The 18,622-nt window shown below is 43.7% G+C and overlaps 1 protein-coding gene across 1 annotated transcript in view; it reads right to left on the bottom strand.

The window, feature by feature from the left end:
- Positions 1 to 7,383: 7,383 nt before the first annotated feature.
- Positions 7,384 to 18,622, bottom strand: part of FOXM1 (forkhead box M1) — a 94,312-nt gene continuing 83,073 nt past the window's right edge. Inside the window, exon 7 of the mRNA XM_063134411.1 lies at positions 7,384 to 8,502. Within this exon, the coding sequence (XP_062990481.1) occupies positions 7,429 to 8,502 (1,074 nt within the window). The 3' untranslated portion in view covers positions 7,384 to 7,428. The remainder of the gene's footprint in view (positions 8,503 to 18,622) is intronic.

Consider the following 18,622-nt stretch of genomic DNA (forward strand, 5'->3'; position numbering starts at 1 on the left):
CTAGCTCCTTCCTATCTCTCCTCTCTCATCTCACACTATTGCCCCGCTCGTGCTCTTCGCTCCTCTGATGCCATGTTTCTCGCCTGCCCAAGGGCCTCTACTTCCCTTGCTCGGCTCCGTCCATTTTCTTCTGCTGCCCCTTACACCTGGAACGCTCTTCCAGAACATTTGAGAACTACAAGTTCAATCGCAGCTTTTAAAGCTCAACTAAAAACTTTTCTTTTTCCTAAAGCTTTTAAAACTTAATGTTGTGCAGACCTTATACTATTAGTTTTACCCTTCCCTGTGCCTGCTTACCCTACCCTGTGCCTGTTTGCCTTCTCTTCCCCTCCTTATTGTTTTACTATGATTTTATTAGATTGTAAGCCTATGCGGCAGAGTCTTGCTATTTACTGTTTTACTCTGTACAGCACCATGTACATTGATGGTGCTATATAAATAATAATAATAATAATAATAATAATAATAATAATAATAATAAAAAACACCCATAAGAACAAGGGTTTAATGAACCTGGACCCACCGGAAGTTGACATTGAGGGTTTCAGTTTACTGAAAAGTTAATGTTTTGATTAGTTGTTAATAGTAAAATATGTCAGTTTCTAGGAGACTTATCTGTAATCAATTTGGAGAATTACAAGAGATTTCTATATTCAATGTTAACATAAATATTTATTTTCTATACAGTGACTTCACGTGACTTTTTTCTCATTCACCACACTACAAAACTCGGGGTTTACTGCAAAAAACAGCACAAAACTAGTACAAAACATTGGCATTGGTTTGGAGTGGATCTGAGAATGAGAACTTTTTCTCATTCACCAGACCCCACCTAAGAGTATTTCATTCCTGGGCTTCCTGGAGTGGCACAAAACTCGGTGTTTGCGGCACAAAACTAGCACAAAACTTTGGCACCGGTTTGGAGGTTCTATGACAAACTTCATTTTTTGTGTTAACTACGAACCCCCGCTTGAAGTATCAATACACAGCTGTTGGTGGTGGCACAAAACTCGGGTTTGTGGCACAAAACGGCACAAAACTAGCACAAAACTTTGGCACTGGTTTGAGTGGATCTGAGAACGTGAAATTTTTCTCATCCACCAGACCATACCTAAGGGCATGTCGTTTCACGGCTTCCTGGGGAGGCACAAAACTCAGGGTTTGCGGAACAAAACGGCACAAAACTAACACTAATTTTTGGCACCAGTTTGGAGTGGATCGGAGAAAGTGAAATTTTTCTCATCCACCAGACCACACCTAAGGGCATGTCGTTTTCACACTTTAGGATGCGGCACAGAACTCGGGGTTTGTGGCACAAAACAGCACAAAACTAGCACTAATTTTTGGCACCAGTTTGAAGTGGATCGCAGAATGTGAATTTTTTCTCATCCACCAGACCACACCTAAGGGTATGTCGTTTCCCGGCTTCCTGGGGCGGCACAAAACTCGGGGTTTGCGGCACAAAACGGCACAAAACTAGCACAAAACTTTGGCACCTGTTTGGAGTGGATCTGAGAACGTGAAATTTTTCTCATCCACCAGACCACACCTAAGGGCATGTCGTTTTCACACTTTAGGATGTGGCACAGAACTCGGGGTTTGTGGCACAAAACTAGCACTAATTTTTGGCACCAGTTTGGAGTGGATCGGAGAATGTGAAATTTTTCTCATCCACCAGACCACACCTAAGGGTATGTTGTTTCCCGGCTTCCTGGGGTGGCACAAAACTCGGGGTTTGCGGCACAAAACTTTGGCACCAGTTTGGAGGCTCTATGACAAAGTTCATTTTTTGGTGTGTTAACTACGAACCCCCGCTTGAAGTATCAATACACAGCTGTTGGTGGTGGCAGAAAACTCGGGGTTTGCGGCACAAAATGGCACAAAACTAGCACAAAACTTTGGCATATGTTTGGAAAAGATTCTAGGTTGGGGGGTTCCAAGTTAACAGAGCCGGGTAACCTGACAAAACCTATTTTAGCCAACAAGGGGGTCTGCCAGGGTTGTATATTAGCCCCTACATTGTTCAACCTCTATCTAAATGATTTGATGGGGAACTGCCTAGCATCTGACTTTCATACACCAAAACTGGCAGAGACCAAAGTCCCTTTATTGTTGTATGCAGATGACGCTGTTTTAATGGCATTGTCCAAAATAGGCCTTAAACGCTTACTTCGAGTTTTTATGACTTACTGTAAGGATAATCTACTCACAGTTAACTTCACTAAAACAAAAATTATGGTATTTTCAAGGTGTAGAACAACAAACAAGTATTTAATAGAGGGACAGCACATAGAGCAAGTTAAGAAGTATAGATATCTGGGTATTGTGTTTTCCTCCACACTTTCCTGGGCTACCCATAGGCAGTCTGCAGTTCAAGCTGCCCAGAATATCAGTAAGGCAGTTTTTCGGGTTTTTTATATCAAGGGGGGACAATTTATTCCTGCTGCCCTACAAATATTGAAGGCTAAAATTCTGGCCCAGTTGTTGTACGCTATCCCAATATGGATCCAGGGATTTAATACAACTGCCGAGAGTGTTCTGTCAAACTTCTTGCGTTCACTTTTTGGAATGCCGAGGTGTGTGCCATCTGCTGCATTGCGCCTGGAGGCTGGCCTAGCATCTATAGAAGGCAGGGCTTGGTCCCTTGCCTTTCGATATTGGCTAAAGGTTGTATATGCCAATTCATCCCAAAACTATCTTTATCTTTTGCAAAGGGATGTTTTTACCAGTTCATGGTATAAAGGTTTTACTGTCAAATTGCGCATATTAGGTCTATCAATGGATTTTCTACATACACAAGATTACTCTGTGGCAAAATCCATAGTAGAACAACGGATTAAGGATATAGAATTTCAATATGCTATGACAAAGGCACGCAGTTCCTGCTCTCCAATACACTCTGGTCTAATTTTTGAATTTCCCAGATATGCTAGGTATCTGGACTTTGACCATCCCCAAGTACCGACATGCTTTTACAAGGGCTAGATTTAACTGCCTTACTTCTGCAATCTTGGAAGGGCGTTATCAGGGCATCCCATATGAGGACCGCTTGTGTCCCTGTGGTGACAAAGCAGTCGAAACACTAGACCATGTTTTTTTCCAATGTAGCTTCCACAGGGAGGAGAGAAATAGATTTCTTGGCCCTCTTATGAGAAAATGCCCTGGAAGGACACCCAAACAGTATTTGGAATATTTTCTGGCAGGTACAAACAAGTTAACAACAGAGTTAGTGGCTAAGTTCCTCTTCTCCATACAAAGGAATCGCAAATTGATCTCATCTCAATTGTAACTTCTATCCCATGCTGCTGTTGCTTATCCTTTGTACCAGATGTTCTAACTATGCCTATATATTTTAAATATGTGTATGTTTTAAATAACTCTTTTAGCCTGTTCGTATAATGAACAAATGACTGTGATTTTATGGTTTTAAATTAATGATTGTTGGTATTGTTTCTATTGGGTCTGTGACCACATAATAAAAATCTATCTATCTATTTGAATCTCCCTGGTCAAAGGCCATGACAAGCAAAATCATTTCATTAGGGCTCTCATCTCCTATGTTACTATCAAGGGATCTAGCAAGTGCCAAATCGATTGTGAAACAGAGACTACTCGACATAGATATGCAAAGACCTTCAGAGTGCTGCTTGGGGTCTATGCTCCCCCAAGGCCCTAGGCTTAAATGTAGGGTACATGTACAAGATGGGAGAATTTGTGGCCTGGGAGAACTACATTGAAGGATTTGGGTGTGGCAATTGACAGCAATCTGAACATGAGTTAGCAGTGCGAGATAGCTGCTAGAAGGACTAACGCAGTTCTAGGCTGTGTTAGAAGAAGCATTGTATCAAAGATGCATGAAGTCCTCATTCCTCTCTACTTGACACTAGTGAGACCACACTTGGAGTATTGTGTATGATTCTGGGCACCACATTGCAGAAGAATATCACCAGGTTAGAACAGGTTCAGAGGAGGACAACAAAGGTGATACAGGGACGTGAGGACATGCCCTATGAGGACAGGCTGAACGAACTTGGGATGTTCAGTCTAGAGAAAAGACTGAGGGGAGACATGTTACCAGTGTTCAGATACATAAAAGGATGCCATAGGGAAGATGGTCAAGAACTATTTTCCATTACCACAGAAATTTGGACCTGAAATAATGGATCTAAGTTATAGCTACCTAGAATTTTGATTAAAAACAAGGAAAAGCTTTTTGAGGATAAGATCTGTACAACAGCAGAACATTCTACTTACGGAGGTTGTGGGATCTCCATCTCTGGAGGTTTTTAAGAAGAGGATGGAGAGCAACATCTCCAACCTCTCATGGATGGTTTAATTGGTTTTCCTGCACATTGCAGGGGGTTGGACTAGATGATCCAACACCACAATTCTATGATTCTGATTGAAACAGCCTAATTTGGTTCCGAAGCACACAACTATTGTTCAGCTGCCTTCCTTTTTGGGTCTGTAATGACCCCAGTGTCAATTCTTGTAGAGTCTCACACCAATCCTATACTCACTTATCCAGAAGTAAGCTCCATTGAGCTCAGTAGGACTTTCACAAGTCTGAAAGAACTGGGCATGTTTAGCCTGGAGAAGAGAAGATTGAGGGGAGACATGATAGCACTCTTCAAATACTTAAAAGGTTGTCACACAGAGGAGGGCCAGGATCTCTTCTCGATCCTCCCAGAGTGCAGGACACGGAATAACGGGCTCAAGTTAAAGGAAGCCAGATTCCGGCTGGACATCAGGAAAAACTTCCTGAGTGTTAGAGCAGTGCGACGGTGGAATCAGTTACCTAGGGAGGTTGTGGGCTCTCCCACACTAGAGGCCTTCAAGAGGCAGCTGGACAAGCATCTGTCAGGGATGCTTTAGGGTGGATTCCTGCATTGAGCAGGGGGTTGGACTCGATGGCCTTGTAGGCCCCTTCCAACTCTGCTATTCTATGATTCTTCTGAGTGGACATGAATAAGACTGCCTGTGAATAAATATATAATAAATAAAACTTCCTTTTCAGTACTTTGGATGTGGATTGTTGTATTTACTCACATTCATTGATCCCAATGTCCAGAAAAACACAATGGAATCAGGGGGCGGAGGAAGGAAAGTCAGAACTCCACAGAATAAATCACTACTTTCATTATAGGGAATTTATTTAGAGAATTTATGAGCCATCGTTCACCATAAAATGTTCTTGAGCCATCATTCCAGAACAGTGTACATTTAAAAAAGTAAGATAATAACATTCAAAGAGTTAAACAATATAAAAACATAGAAACAGCAGTGTCACCATGCTGCACGAAGTAGTACAGGATAGGGGGAAAACATGCATTGTTCTTTTTTTAAGGTAGAGCAGTAGCTTCTTGAAGGGAGAGGCAAATACCTCAAAGTCCTATTACCCCTAAGAAAACACATCTCGCAGACTATTGGGCACTGGGCTATCTACTGCAGAGCCATTTCCAACCCAACGTTTAAACAGCAGTGATAGCAGCAGAGATTACGTGAAATGTTAGCCTACATGTACTCTTGAGCAAAAAAGGAGGTATCTCCTTTTGTACAGAATCATTTTTCTGAATTCAAAGCCCAATTTCATGTTGTCAGATCACTAAAGTTTCCTCTTTTTAAGCATTTGATACTGAGAAGCAGAACAACTTGCACTAGTCGGGTGACTGTCAATGGGGCTGTGCAGGATTATTTTGGCCCTATTGCTGTGCCGATAGGAACACTCTGCTTCAAGGAATTTAGAACATCTGAACTGGTCCACTGCTGTGCTGAGCATTTAAGTGCCAGGGATTTATGGGAAGTAACATTGACGTTAGAGCTAGACTTGAAAGGCAATAGCTTCTAGACCAACAAATACCACCTAGTCCATAGTTAGAAGTGGTCTTTTGATGGAGGATGCTTCTCTCTCAAACATGTATGCAAAGTACACATATTAAAAAACACGTCATATATTCAATAAGAAACTAGACTATGGAATACCATTTGGACAAATAGTCTTTATCAAGTTTATATGATTAATTCCAATACCTTTGAAAAGCTTTTCTGTTGGAATCCAGCTGGGTTGTTACTGAAATCCTCCCACTCTTCCAGTGGTATTTATTAATTATTATTATTATTATTATTATTATTATTATTTTATATAGCACCATCAATGTACATGGTTCTTGCAGCTGTAAAACCTCCATGCAAGTGTCAAACAAACTTATATTATACCAAAACCTCTAAGAGAATTTCTTCCTGGTCTTGACTCTTCCAAGAGATATTGTCCTTTACTTGGGTGGATGATATCTCCCACCCCACAAAGAACGACACCTCTGCAAGAGCCAAGAACAGGAAGAAATTCTCTTAGAAGAATTCACATGATATATGTTTATTCAGCACTTGGGTGGACATTTTACAGATTGAAGAACATGAAGATCACCAGATGAGTGGGAGGATTTCAGCTTGGTAATACAACTGGATTCCAATAAAAAACTTTTTAACCCAAGGAATTAATCAAATGAACTTGATAAAGGCTATTCGTCAAAATAGATATGGTATTCCATTTTGTTGGATATATTATCTGTTTTCTATATGTATGGTTTTATATATTATGTGTATATTATACATACTTGCAATAAAAGCATTTTGTATAAAATTGGGTCCTGTGATGGGATATTTATCAAGAAGACTCACATTTTGTTGAGTTTGTACTACTGGTATGGGAGACGCTTCAGACTATTATGTGATTTCTGGGCAAAGTAATCATTTTAATTTTTTTCCTGTGCCTTTAACAGAGGCCTGACATGAAGAATTAAGTGTCAGAAGCTTTTTCTGGCAAGGACATAGTGAAGGGAGATGCTTCAGCTGTCAAGTACCTTTGTGATAGGCTCCTGTTAAAAGCACAAGAACAAGGAAGGAAAAAATGGCAACCCCAACAGAATAAAAAAATTTATACTTAAAACAGCTATGTAGGATTTCAGAGTTCATACATTTAATACTTGTGTAGTAGAGGGGACCATTGGTTGATACTTTTAATTACAAGCTGAACCGGTTGAATTCCCTTGCAACTATCAGTCCTTGGAATTTAGTCACCCTCTTTATACTTTAAAAAGCACATTAAAATGTACAAATATTTACAGGATCCAAACCTATGAACAAGATGCTATAGTAAACTGGAGTACTATTAAAAAGAAATGGGAATTCTCCTTACAAGATTTCATAAGGAATGGACTTAGGTTGTCTTGATTGCTTGTAAAGTGTCTTCTTGGCCCTCCATATAACTAAGAGCAATAGCCATTTGAATGCCAAGCAGGCTCTGGGCAATTTTATGGCCAGCTACATGAGAGGGTCATCCTAGTGTGTCAGTTAACGTAAAAGTTAGTTAACAAAGTACTCTTGGTTATGAACAGTGAGCAGTTTTCAGAATATACCAGCCAGTTTTCTTCATTTCAGTTCAGGAATTAACTGTGACCAGCTGAAATCAGTACCCACATCATCCTCAGGGCCAGAGAAACTGATGTCTAGGAGAATTTTGCTCAAGCTGTCATTCATGGTATCTAATACTAGGCCTTCCAGGAGTGAATGTTTTTCTGGAAGAACAGAGGCCCAAAGCTCTGGTGATGACTGTTTGCTGGGTGCAGGAGAACTTGTCAAGGGCCCAGACACCATATCATTTGCTTCTGCATTTAAAAGTGGCAGCTGTGGGGAATCACACAAGGGAATCGCACTCAGGGGAGTGCTACTAAATCCCAAAAGATCTAAATTCTCTTGGAGTGATAATAGTGGCAATGGAGGGGTTCTCACAGGGCTGAAATCCGGATTGCTAGTTTCCTTAACAAAGGGTGCTAATCTCCAGGGATCAGTACATCCCAAGAATGTTGGGGTAGCTACAGATGCTTTACTACTAGGAGTGGAAGAAATTGGCAGCTTGCAGAACATCTCTTTCATTGGAGTTTTAAAAGGGCCGCCTTCCTCCTGAAAGCACCTAAAGTAGGACATGTTTCCCTGAGGAGGAATCTCCTGCTCAAAGGGAAGGTCATGCCTCAGGATGAATGAATCTGGACTACAGCTGCCTGGAAGGAGTAGGACTGGTTCTTCTGAACAAGGCAGGGCTAAGTGCTGCTTCCTTCTGGATCTACCCATTTTGTGCTCCTCTTGCCTCTTGATAACCAGCATATCCAACAGGCTCTGGGGTGGTGACTTGAGTGCCATAAACTGTCTCTTCTGCTTTACAGGTGCTGCTGGGAAGCGCAGGTTCAGTACTTCACCAGACTGTGCTGGTTCTTCCTTTACAGGCAGGGCTGGGAGGAAGGAAGATGACAGCTGATGGGAATGAAAGTTGTCCCTCTCCTCTTTTATACACAGCGCTGCAGGGAATGATTCTCTGCTGATCTGACAGGCATCCTCCTTTATGGATTGGTGGGTGGCAAATGGACATGGCTCTTCATCATAGTAAGTCTCTTCCTTTACAGAGACTGCAGCTGGGAACAGCATTGGCTCTTCACCCGATGGCAACACCTACAAAGGGGACATAGAAAGGAAGAGGCTATACTATTTAAATAAATAAAATCCTATATCACTTGGGAGTGAACTCCAGTGAACTCCGCGGCATTGACTTCTGAGAAGACATGTATAGGATCCAAGTGTAAACCAACCTTCTCCAGCTTCATGCTCTCCAGATGTGTTGCACTGTGTTATGAAGAAGACAAAAATCATTTTTATCACTAGTTTTGAAATAATGAAAGTATGAAAGTTTCATGAAAGTATTAGGTGATAGCTCTGCCTTTGATCTCACACTTGTAAACACGTAAGAAAAATCCTGTTAGTCCCCCAACACCATATATCTGATATTCAATAAACAGACAACTAATTGAAAACCAATTTTGGTGTCTGAAGAACTATGCTGGAAAACATCATACTTTAGAACAGATGTGGGCAGAAAATAGATCTATCCTGTTGCTTTGGACATCAACTCCCAGCATTCCTGATCACTGCCCATGCTGATAGGGGCTTTTACAAGTTGAATGCCAAAATATCTGGAGATCTACATTCTGCCTGCCCTTGCTGTAGAACAGCATTCCCTAACCTGGTGCCCATCAGATGTTTTGGGCTGCAACTCTCAACATGAGGAGATGATCTAACAAAAGAGAAGTAGGTGGCCCTAAGTTGTTCATGATCAGTTTTCCACAAGTCCAGTTTCCTCTGCATATCATATTGCATATCATAACCTGCTGCCCTCCAGATGTTTGAAATTACAAGTCCCAGCATTCCTGACCATGGGACATACTGACTTGCAATGATGGGAGTTTTAGTCCAACGCCTTTGGAGGGCACCACGTTGGGGAAAGTCAGGTTGCTTACCTGTAACTGAGGTTCTTCGAGTGGTCATCTATGCATTCACACATATGGGCTTTGCGCCTGCGCAGAGCTCATATCGTGTACTTCCAAAGCTAAATTAAATGTGTTTGGCGGGAACCCCTCCCAGCACCACTGTGCATGGGCAATGGTTCCCGCCCAAAATCCCCAGTTCGAAATAAAGAAACTGACATTGCAGCCTTTAGTGACCAGAGTACCAGGTTACTTATCCTGGAAAATAAATGTAGACACCCACCAAGCAGGGATGGAGGGTGGGTTGTGTGAATGCATAGATGACCACTCGAAGAACCTCAGTTACAGGTAAGCAACCTGACTTTCTTCTTTGTGGTCTCTATGCATCACACATAAGGGCGAGTATCAAGCTCACATACCTGGTGGTGGGTCTGTGGGTCAACGCAGAACCTCCGACAAGACTGCTCTCCCAAAAGGACAGTCATGCCTCGCTCTGACGTCCAGTCTATAATGTTGTACAAACGTGGATGGAGTAGACTTTACAGATCCCGTGTATGGGAACACCCCTGCCAAAGGCAACTGAGGTCGCTGTTCCCCTAGTCGAGTGGGCTTTTATCGACTGTGAAAGTTCTAACCCCACCAATGAATATGCCAACTCAATTGTCTGGGTGATCCAATGTGCCAGCCTTTGAGGTGACACAGGGTGCCCTTTCCTAGGCTGGCCATAGCATACAAAAAGTTGTTGTGATTTCCTAAACTGATCCGTTCTAGCCTTGTAGAACAACAAAGCTCTTCTTACATCGAGTGTATGTAGAGCAGACTCAATCTGTGTTTTTGGGCTCTGAAAGAATGCTGGGACACAATATCCTGACTGATGTGGAAGTCCGACAGAACTTTAGGATGAAAAGTTATGTCAGGTCGCAGGATAGCCTTATATAAGGTACGGGGAGTCCACTCTGAGCGCTGTGAGTTCGCCAGAGCGCCTGGCTGATGTCACAGCTATAAGGAATGCCACCTTCATTGATAACAGTGGCTCAAAGGGGATATTTTATCAGTGCCTGAAGCACTACAGATAGGCTCCATGCAGGAAGTAACGTTCGTATTAGTGGGGCCATATTCTTTAAACCTCATAAAAAACTTTTTACTAAAGGATGAGAGAATAAAGATTGTCTATTGCATGAAGTGCAATTAGCAGAGATGGCAGCCAGGTGGAGTTTTATGGAGGAAATTCATAAACCCTTATTATAAAGGTACAGCAGATATTCTAAGGTATTTTCCACTGAGCTATGCTTGGGATCGAAGCTGTTGTCCTTGGCAAAAACGTTGAAACGGTTCCATTTATAACGGTATGAGCGTCTTGTAGATGTTTTTCTAGTTTCTCTTAGGACGGCTTGGAGAGAAGCAGATAAATTCTGAGGCCACGGTATGTCAGGTTCCGGACTGGTAATACATCAGGCTGATGGACAGACATTGCTAAGGGAGGATTTTCCAGGCGGTGAGGTGGAGAGTCTCTATCTCTGGATGTATAATTTTGCCTCTCTCCCTGATAAGAAGCGTCGTTAGTGATGGGAGGTGTCAATACCGTCCCTTCGATAGCAGCAGAAGTTGGGAGAACCACACTTGACGAGGCCACCAGGGGGCAAACAGAATGCATCCGAGGCATTGTTCTGTATTTTTACTACCATTTTGGCGATGAGTGAGATGAGGGGGGAGGTAGAGAAGGCCCCCGCTCCACTTCCTCATGAACACGTTGCCTAGAGAGGACGTGCCCTTGCCTGCTCTGCTGCAGAAATTCTGACACACCGCATTGTGTTCCGACGCAAACAAGTCTATTACTGGGAATCCGCAGTGGAGGAATAATGCCTGGTGAACTTCGGGATCGAGCTCCCATTCGTGAGATGTCTGCTGAGTTCTGCTTAGTGCCTCCGCCAGGATATTGTCTTTGCCTGCAACGTGGACTGCTGTAAGGAGAATCCTTTTCCTGATGCACCAGTTCCACACCTGAAGAGTCAAGTGAATTAGTTGGAGGGCTCGCGTTCCTCCATATTTGTGTAGATAAAAAACTACAGTCGTGTTGTCTGATGCCAGCTGCACATGATGTCCTGCTAATGGTATCACAAACGCCTTCAGGGCATATTCTACCGCCCTCAGTTCCAAGAAATTTATATGGTTGTTGGCATACCTTCTCTGCCAACGACTGGAGTCACAATGTGCTCCCCATCCGGTTAGTGATGCGTCTGTTGTGAGTAGTATAGATGGTGTCGACTGAAGGAAGGGCATCCCTGTCTGAGGTTGTCCATTGTCGACCACCATAGTAGTGATGATCGAACTTGTAACGGTAGGGTCAACCAAACCGTGTCTGCATTTCGACGTAGGTCGAAGGTTCTTATGAACCAATTTTGCAGGGTCCTCATTCGTAGCCTTGAAAAGAGAATCACCGATGTAGTCGCAGCCATAAGGCTGAGAAGTCTCTGTATTGATCAAGCCCATACAGGGCGCTGATGTTTGACCTGATTTATGCAGCAAACCAGGATGCGGGCTCTCTCCATGGGAAGGAAAGCTTTTTCCGTTAGGGAGTCCAGTGTGATGCTGATAAAATCCAATTTCTGGGATGGCAAGAGCTTTGACTTCTCAAAATTGACACATAGTCCTAAACTGGATAGGAGATGTAGGGTAGGGAGTACTTCTTCCTGGAGTCGAGAGTAGGAATGGGACATCAGAAGCCAGTCATCTAGGTATGGAAAAATGTTAATACCTGACTTCTGAAGGTGAGCGCACACTACCACCATGCACTTCGTGAATACTCAAGGTGCCGTAGTAAGGCCGAATGGAAGGATGGTGAATTGAAAGGGTTGGTCTCCTATCATAAACCGAAGAAACTTGCGGATGGATGGTGCTATCGAGATGTGAAAATAGGCATCTCATAAGTCTATCACTACAAACCAATCGTTGTTGTGTAGGAGCTGTAGGATAGCTTGAATGGTGATCATGCAGAACTTTTTGGTGGTGATGAAACTGTTCACACCTCTTAGGTCCAGAATCGGTCGCAGTCCCCCGTCCTTGGGAACGGTGAAGTAGCAAGAGTAAAAGCTGCTGTTCACATCTGCTGATGGGATACTTTGAATTGCTCCTTTCAAGATAAGGTTGTCTGTTTTGATCAACAGTGGCGGAGATGGAGCGGTTACTTTCAGTCCCGAGAAGGGCGGGGGGTATCGAACTCGATTCTGTAGCCGTGTTCTATGATACTTAGAACCCAAGAGTTGGAGGTGATGATCTCCCATTCCTCAATGAACGATTGGAGACAATCCATAAAAAATGGCGTGTGTGCGCTGTGAGGGAAGTCAAAGGCGCTGCTTTTCACCATAGTCAGACTGGCGATGGGATTGTTGGTATTTGGGCACAAAAGTGTATTGCCTTTTTCTTTGAGGCTGCTGTTGTTGTTGCTGCCTCGGTTGTCTGTCAGGCTGGAATTTGGGATGCTGGAAGTAAGTATTTCTACTCCAGTGTCGTGGTCTATATGTCACTTGTTGTTGTATGGAGAAGCCCATGTGCTTGGCCATCGTACGTGCCTTGTGAACCGTATCTAGGGCTTCATCCATTTTTGCATTAAAGAGGCCTTCCCCATCGAAGGGGAGGTCCTCTATTCTGGTCCTGGTCTCTTGTGCAAGACCGGCCGATCTCAGCTACGCGTGTCTCCTGAGATCCACCGCACCCATCATGGCCTTCAAGTGGCAGTCTGCCTGATGCCTCGCGGTGTTGTCCTTGCCTGGCAATAGACATAGCCTCCACTTGGAACACTCTTGCGAGCTCCCTTCTGTCATCGGGGAGGTAATCGCACAATGAGCCAACCTTTTCCCAAAGGAACAGCCATGGTAGCTTGATAGTTTGCAACTCTTAAGCCCAGTGATGTTGAGGAATATATTTTCTGACCTATAAGATCAAGTCTCCTTCCCTCTTTATTGACTGGGGCAGAGTGGGGCCTGTTGGATTTGCCCTGTGAGGACTCCACCACTATAGAATTCAGCTTGGGGTGCTGAAAAAAGAATTGAGCACCCATATCCTGCGTGCGATACATAGCCTTTAAATGTTTTGAAGTTGGTACCGTGGATGATGGTAATTTCCAAGACTGTTGTGCAGTTTGGAGGATCGTAGGGAGGAAGGGGATGGCTACTGGGGCGTTGGACTCAGTGTGAAGGACATCATAAACCGGGTCCTTGGGCTTCTCCACTGGTTGCTGGGTTTCTAGCCCTAACGACTGTGCCATGCGTAGTACATGCTCGGAAAAACGTCCCATGTCCTCTGAAGGAGAGGGTGGCTTGGTGGAGCCCACTACTCTGTCAGGTGACGGAGTAGATGGTGTTACCAAAGGCTTGGAAGGGGAGTCCGACTGATAGTCTTCCTCAGGTGAAGGTGACTTTTCTCTCTGCCTTGAAATATAGCGCTGTGGAGACTGCGAACGTTGTCTTTGAAGATGGGGCTCTTCTGCGTGGGTAACCGGTTGAGGTGACGGAGCTTGGTCCCTATATTCTGAACATATCGGTGAGGGCGGCAACAATGGATGCGTCGGCATAGGAAGCAGAAAAGCTCTCGATACTGGTGGAGGTAAAGATGGTAACAAAGAAGTCTGTGGCCCGCAATATCTGGATTGATAATTGCCTTGTGGATATGGGTCATATTGCCTGTAGTAGTCCCAGTCACTTCTATCATATTGCTGAGGATCAGAATGCCAATTCATTCCTCGATCCCAGGTTGGGGAGTACATATGGCCAAAACGGCTGGTAGAGCCTGCACTTCCCAATCTCACAGGAGAGGGGGGAGGGGGCATCAGGCATTGCGGATGGTATTGAGTTGTGTCATGATGGGCCGCTGTCGTTGATGCTCTGTCTGCTCTCGAGGAGGCTGAGTCCTGTATCTCCCCCTCTGATATCGACTCCAATGGCCTCGGTATTGATGTCGGTACCAAGGGTGAATATCTCAATGTTGGCGAATTCCTTGGTACTGACGGTGAAAATCTCAATGCTGGCGAGTTCCTCAGTACCAGTGAAGTCGGTGCCGGTGCCAGCGTGGGCGAGGGCTGGGAGCGTTTGCTTTTCTTTTTCTTCTGGGCATCTTTCATGCTCCGCACCTTTTTTTATTTATTTATTTATTTATTTTTGATATCTTTTTGGCAGAGGAAACGGTTATACAGTGATCCAGAGTTAGTGGATGATGGTGGTATGTGTGCTGGCGGCGAGTCTCCAATACACACCTCCTGTATAGAAAACTCGGTTCCATCATGAATAAGATCACAAGGAGAAGATCCCTCCCTTCGCAATGAAGGAGCAGAAGGGGGTGTGTGTTCCATAGTCTTGCACCTATGCTCGTCCGAGCGTTTAGGCGCATCTGGTGCTGAGCATTTAGGCTTGTCTGCTGCTTGTAGGGCTTTCTCCCACAGCACTGCACAAAGCTTGTCCGCTCTATGCCTGGTAAAAGATGTGCAGTGATGGCAAGAGTCTGTTTTGTGCCCTTCTCCAAGGCAGATAAGGCAGAGCGAGTGTCCATCAGTGGGTGGGGGGGAGCTTTCCCCTGCACCTGACACACTTTTGAAACGGCGCTTTCGCGGCCATTCACCCTCAGGGTGACCCTTCGGTGTGATTTTTGTGGAAACAGAGATATCCGATGATCTTTGAGGTTTGAAAAAATGAAAAATCATGAAAAAAAATAGGAAGTCCCTTCGTATGATGCTGCTGCAATGGTGGTCGATGAAGAACTGGGGATTTTGGGCAGGAACCATTGCACATGTGCAGTGGCACTGGGAGGGGTTCCCACCAAACACGTTTCCTTTAGCTTTGGAAGTACCTGATATGAGCTCTGCGCAGGCGCAAAGCCCATATGTGTGATGCATAGAGACCACGAAGAAGAAAGGCTGTTCTAAACAAAGAGAAGTAAGTGGTCCTAAGTTGTTCGTCACCAGTTTTCCACAACCCCAGAGTCACCTCGGCATATCATATTCTCCATCCTGTCCTCATGGTTTATCTGCTTTGGGAGAATGAGAATTTCGCTTGCACTTCCTGCCTCCTTAGGGAGGATGTGGTGTTAAGGCTTGTGGAGCCTTAAAGTTGTTTTGTAAACCGTAGGTTTTTTGTTTAATGAATTTATTTATATCCAATATTGTGCAAGTGTAAATAACTGATTATTCTGGTTTACAATGTAATTTAATATTAATTAGCTGGGTTCTTTTTTGTAATCGGCAGAAAGCTTTCTCTTTGCTACAGTTCTACCAAGTCACTAAGGTTTGACAACTATTGGTCATAATTCAGTATTTTACTAACCTAGGAATTAGTGTTTCAATAGCAATCTGAAATGGAACATTAACATTTTTTGTCAAAGTCTGGATGAAGATGTAGATACTGATGTAGATCGGGGGAGAGGGCGCTATAACCAATTTCGATAAGCCAAAAAGTCCATTTCTCTATTTCACAGGGCTCCATTTCTCTGTGACATCTGAATCAGGAGAAGCTGTGCACATTCTGAACTGGTATCTGGATGCAGTTATGACTTGGATGAGGACTAATAAAATGAAGCTGAATGCCAATAAGACAGAGACCCTATGGGTTGGCGTTTCCCAAGTCCAGGAATTGGAGTGTTTGCCTGGTCTGGATAGGGTTGCACTCCCTCTGAAGGAGCAGGTCCATAGTTTGGGGGTGCTCCTGGACCCATCTTTGTCACTGGATGCCAAGGTGGCCTGGAGCACCCATTACTACCTTCAGTTGGTATACCAACTATGCCTGTTCCTGGATAGGCATAGCCCATGGTGTTCCTGACACTGGTAACCTCATGATTAGACTACTGCAGTGTGCTTTATGTGGGGCTGCACTCGTACATGGTTCAAAAGCTGCAGTTAGCACCCTCCCCAAGCTCCAATCTGGAGGCTACCAGAGGAGAGGGGAATCCCCCTATTATTTCTGACTATTGCATTTCAGTCAGGGATTGGATGATGGTATGGGTGTGGCCTCCTCCCATCCTGCCTCCTCCCAGAAATCCCCCACCCTGCTCTACAAGCTATCTTTGTCCAGATAAACCTACGTGGCTAATAGATGCACAAACGGCACCTGTGGTTCACTGTCCATCAGCTACAATTGGTATGCTACCTGTTTTCTTCTTGGACATGGATAACCTGGCCACAGGAATCCATGCTTGACTAAACTAGTTTAATTTATTATATATAGGTTTACCTCTGAAAATTGTTTGGAAACTTTGACTGGTATAGAACATGGCCAGATTATTAACCAGTATGGACTGCTCTGAACTTATTACCCCAGCGTTAAAACTTATTACCCCAGTGTTGAGCCATTTTGTTTCCAGGCTCAATTCAAAATACTGTTTTTGATTTTTAAAGCCTTTAACAGTCTTCAGGCTGAATATGAATGACTGTTTTCTCTACATGACAATCTTCTCCCATTTGCCAGTTGTGATAATCTTCAGGGATCCTTTTCCAAGTGCTCCTGTCTTTTGAAGTTAGGCAAGTAGCTATTGGGTGGTGGCACCCAAATTATGCAACTTTTTTCCTAAATTACTCATATGGTGCCTACATACTTATCCCTTGAGCACCAGGCAAAATTCATCCTGTTCTGTCAAGATTTTAATGGCAGTTAGGATCCCTTTAGGGCTGCAATCTTTTACCTGCTGTTGGGAGTAAGCCCCACTGAACTCAATAGGACCGTGATGTCATATATGAGACATGTCAGGAATCTGTGCATATGGATGCATTAACTTTTTTCTGGTGAGTAGATCTAGCAAATGAGTGGTATGAGCAACAGGAGGTATGTTGTATTTGCCTATGTGAGATGATTGGCTGAGTGAGTGGAGGAGGAACAAATGGTGTCTGATATATAAATAGGGAGCAGTGCCTGTAGTTTTAGATAGGGAAGAGATATATAGGGCTTGTGAGGAGTTAATACTGCCTAGGATCTGTGTTTATAGGATTAGAGTGGTGTGTGTGTGTGTGTGTGTGTGTGTGTGTGTGTGTGAGAGAGAGAGAGAGAGAGAGAGAGAGAGAGAGAGAGAGAGAGAGAGAGAGAGAGAGAAGATATATTAATTTTTTTAAGTGACTTATTACTGTAACTAAATTATTTAAGTGCAGGAAGAGAATAGCGTGGTAAAAATTATTATATATATTAAAAAAAAGTAAAGGTCCTGGTGACAACTTTACAGCCTGCTGTGGGAAAGGCTGTAAAAGGAATTCACACTGGTAAATACGCATGAATACCACAGCGACTTACCTTTGAGTAGAGGTGTATTAGATTTCACTGAAAATGTCCTACCTTTAAGAATGTGCTGGTTTTGCCTTCTACTGATCTTTTAATTGTTTTAAGTTGAGTTGTTTTGCAAGCTCTCCTGAGAGCATTTTAAAATGCATCACATAAATACATATATAGAAATTCACAACGAGAGAGCTGCCAAACTGTTGCATCCATCTTTGGCTGAGGTCATTGAGATTTTACTTAGAGATTGCAAGACCCTCTGCAAAGTAACAGGATCAAGTCAATCAATCAATGAATTAAATTCATATACTGCCCAACTGATAAATGATCTTTGGTTTATCTATGATAATTAAAAAACCTTATAAATCAAAAACAATACAACAACCAAAATATAAACACCTATGAAAATATCAATATTTTCGCCCTGATGGGAGAAAGACGGGGGAGTGTGACTCTGTTTATTCTCCTTGATCTCTCAGTGGCTTTCGATACCATCAACCATGGTATCCTTCTGGGACGACTGTCTGAGTTGGGAGTAGGAGGTACTACATTGCAGTGGTTCCATTCCTACTTGACGAGTCGGCTCCAGAAGGTGGTGCTTGGGAGACATTGCTCAGCCCCATGGATTCTCCAGTATGGGGTTCTGCAGGGGTCAGTCTTGTCCCACATACTGTTCAACATCTACATGAAACTGTTTGGTGTGGTCATCCAGAGTTCTGGAGTGCGTTGTCATCAGTATGCTGATGACATGCAGCTCTACTTCTCCTTTTTATCTTCATCAAGTTGTGGATGTGCTGAACGTGCCTGGCTGCGACAATGGACTGGATGAGGGATAATAACCTGAAGCTCAATCCAGACAAGACTGAGATGCTGTTAGTGGTTGGTTCTGCTGACCGGATGGAGGGTGTTCAACCTGTTCTTGATGGGGTTGCACTCCCTCTGAAGGAGCAAGTTCGTAGCTTGGGGGTTCTCCTAGAACCATCTCTGTCACTTGAGGCTCAGGTGGCCTCAGTGGCATGGAGTGCCTTCTACGAGCATTGTTGGTGGCCCAGCTGCGCCCCTATCTGG

The sequence above is a fragment of the Elgaria multicarinata genome, chromosome 9 (genome assembly GCF_023053635.1).
Source record: "Elgaria multicarinata webbii isolate HBS135686 ecotype San Diego chromosome 9, rElgMul1.1.pri, whole genome shotgun sequence".
Lineage (NCBI taxonomy): Eukaryota > Metazoa > Chordata > Lepidosauria > Squamata > Anguidae > Elgaria > Elgaria multicarinata.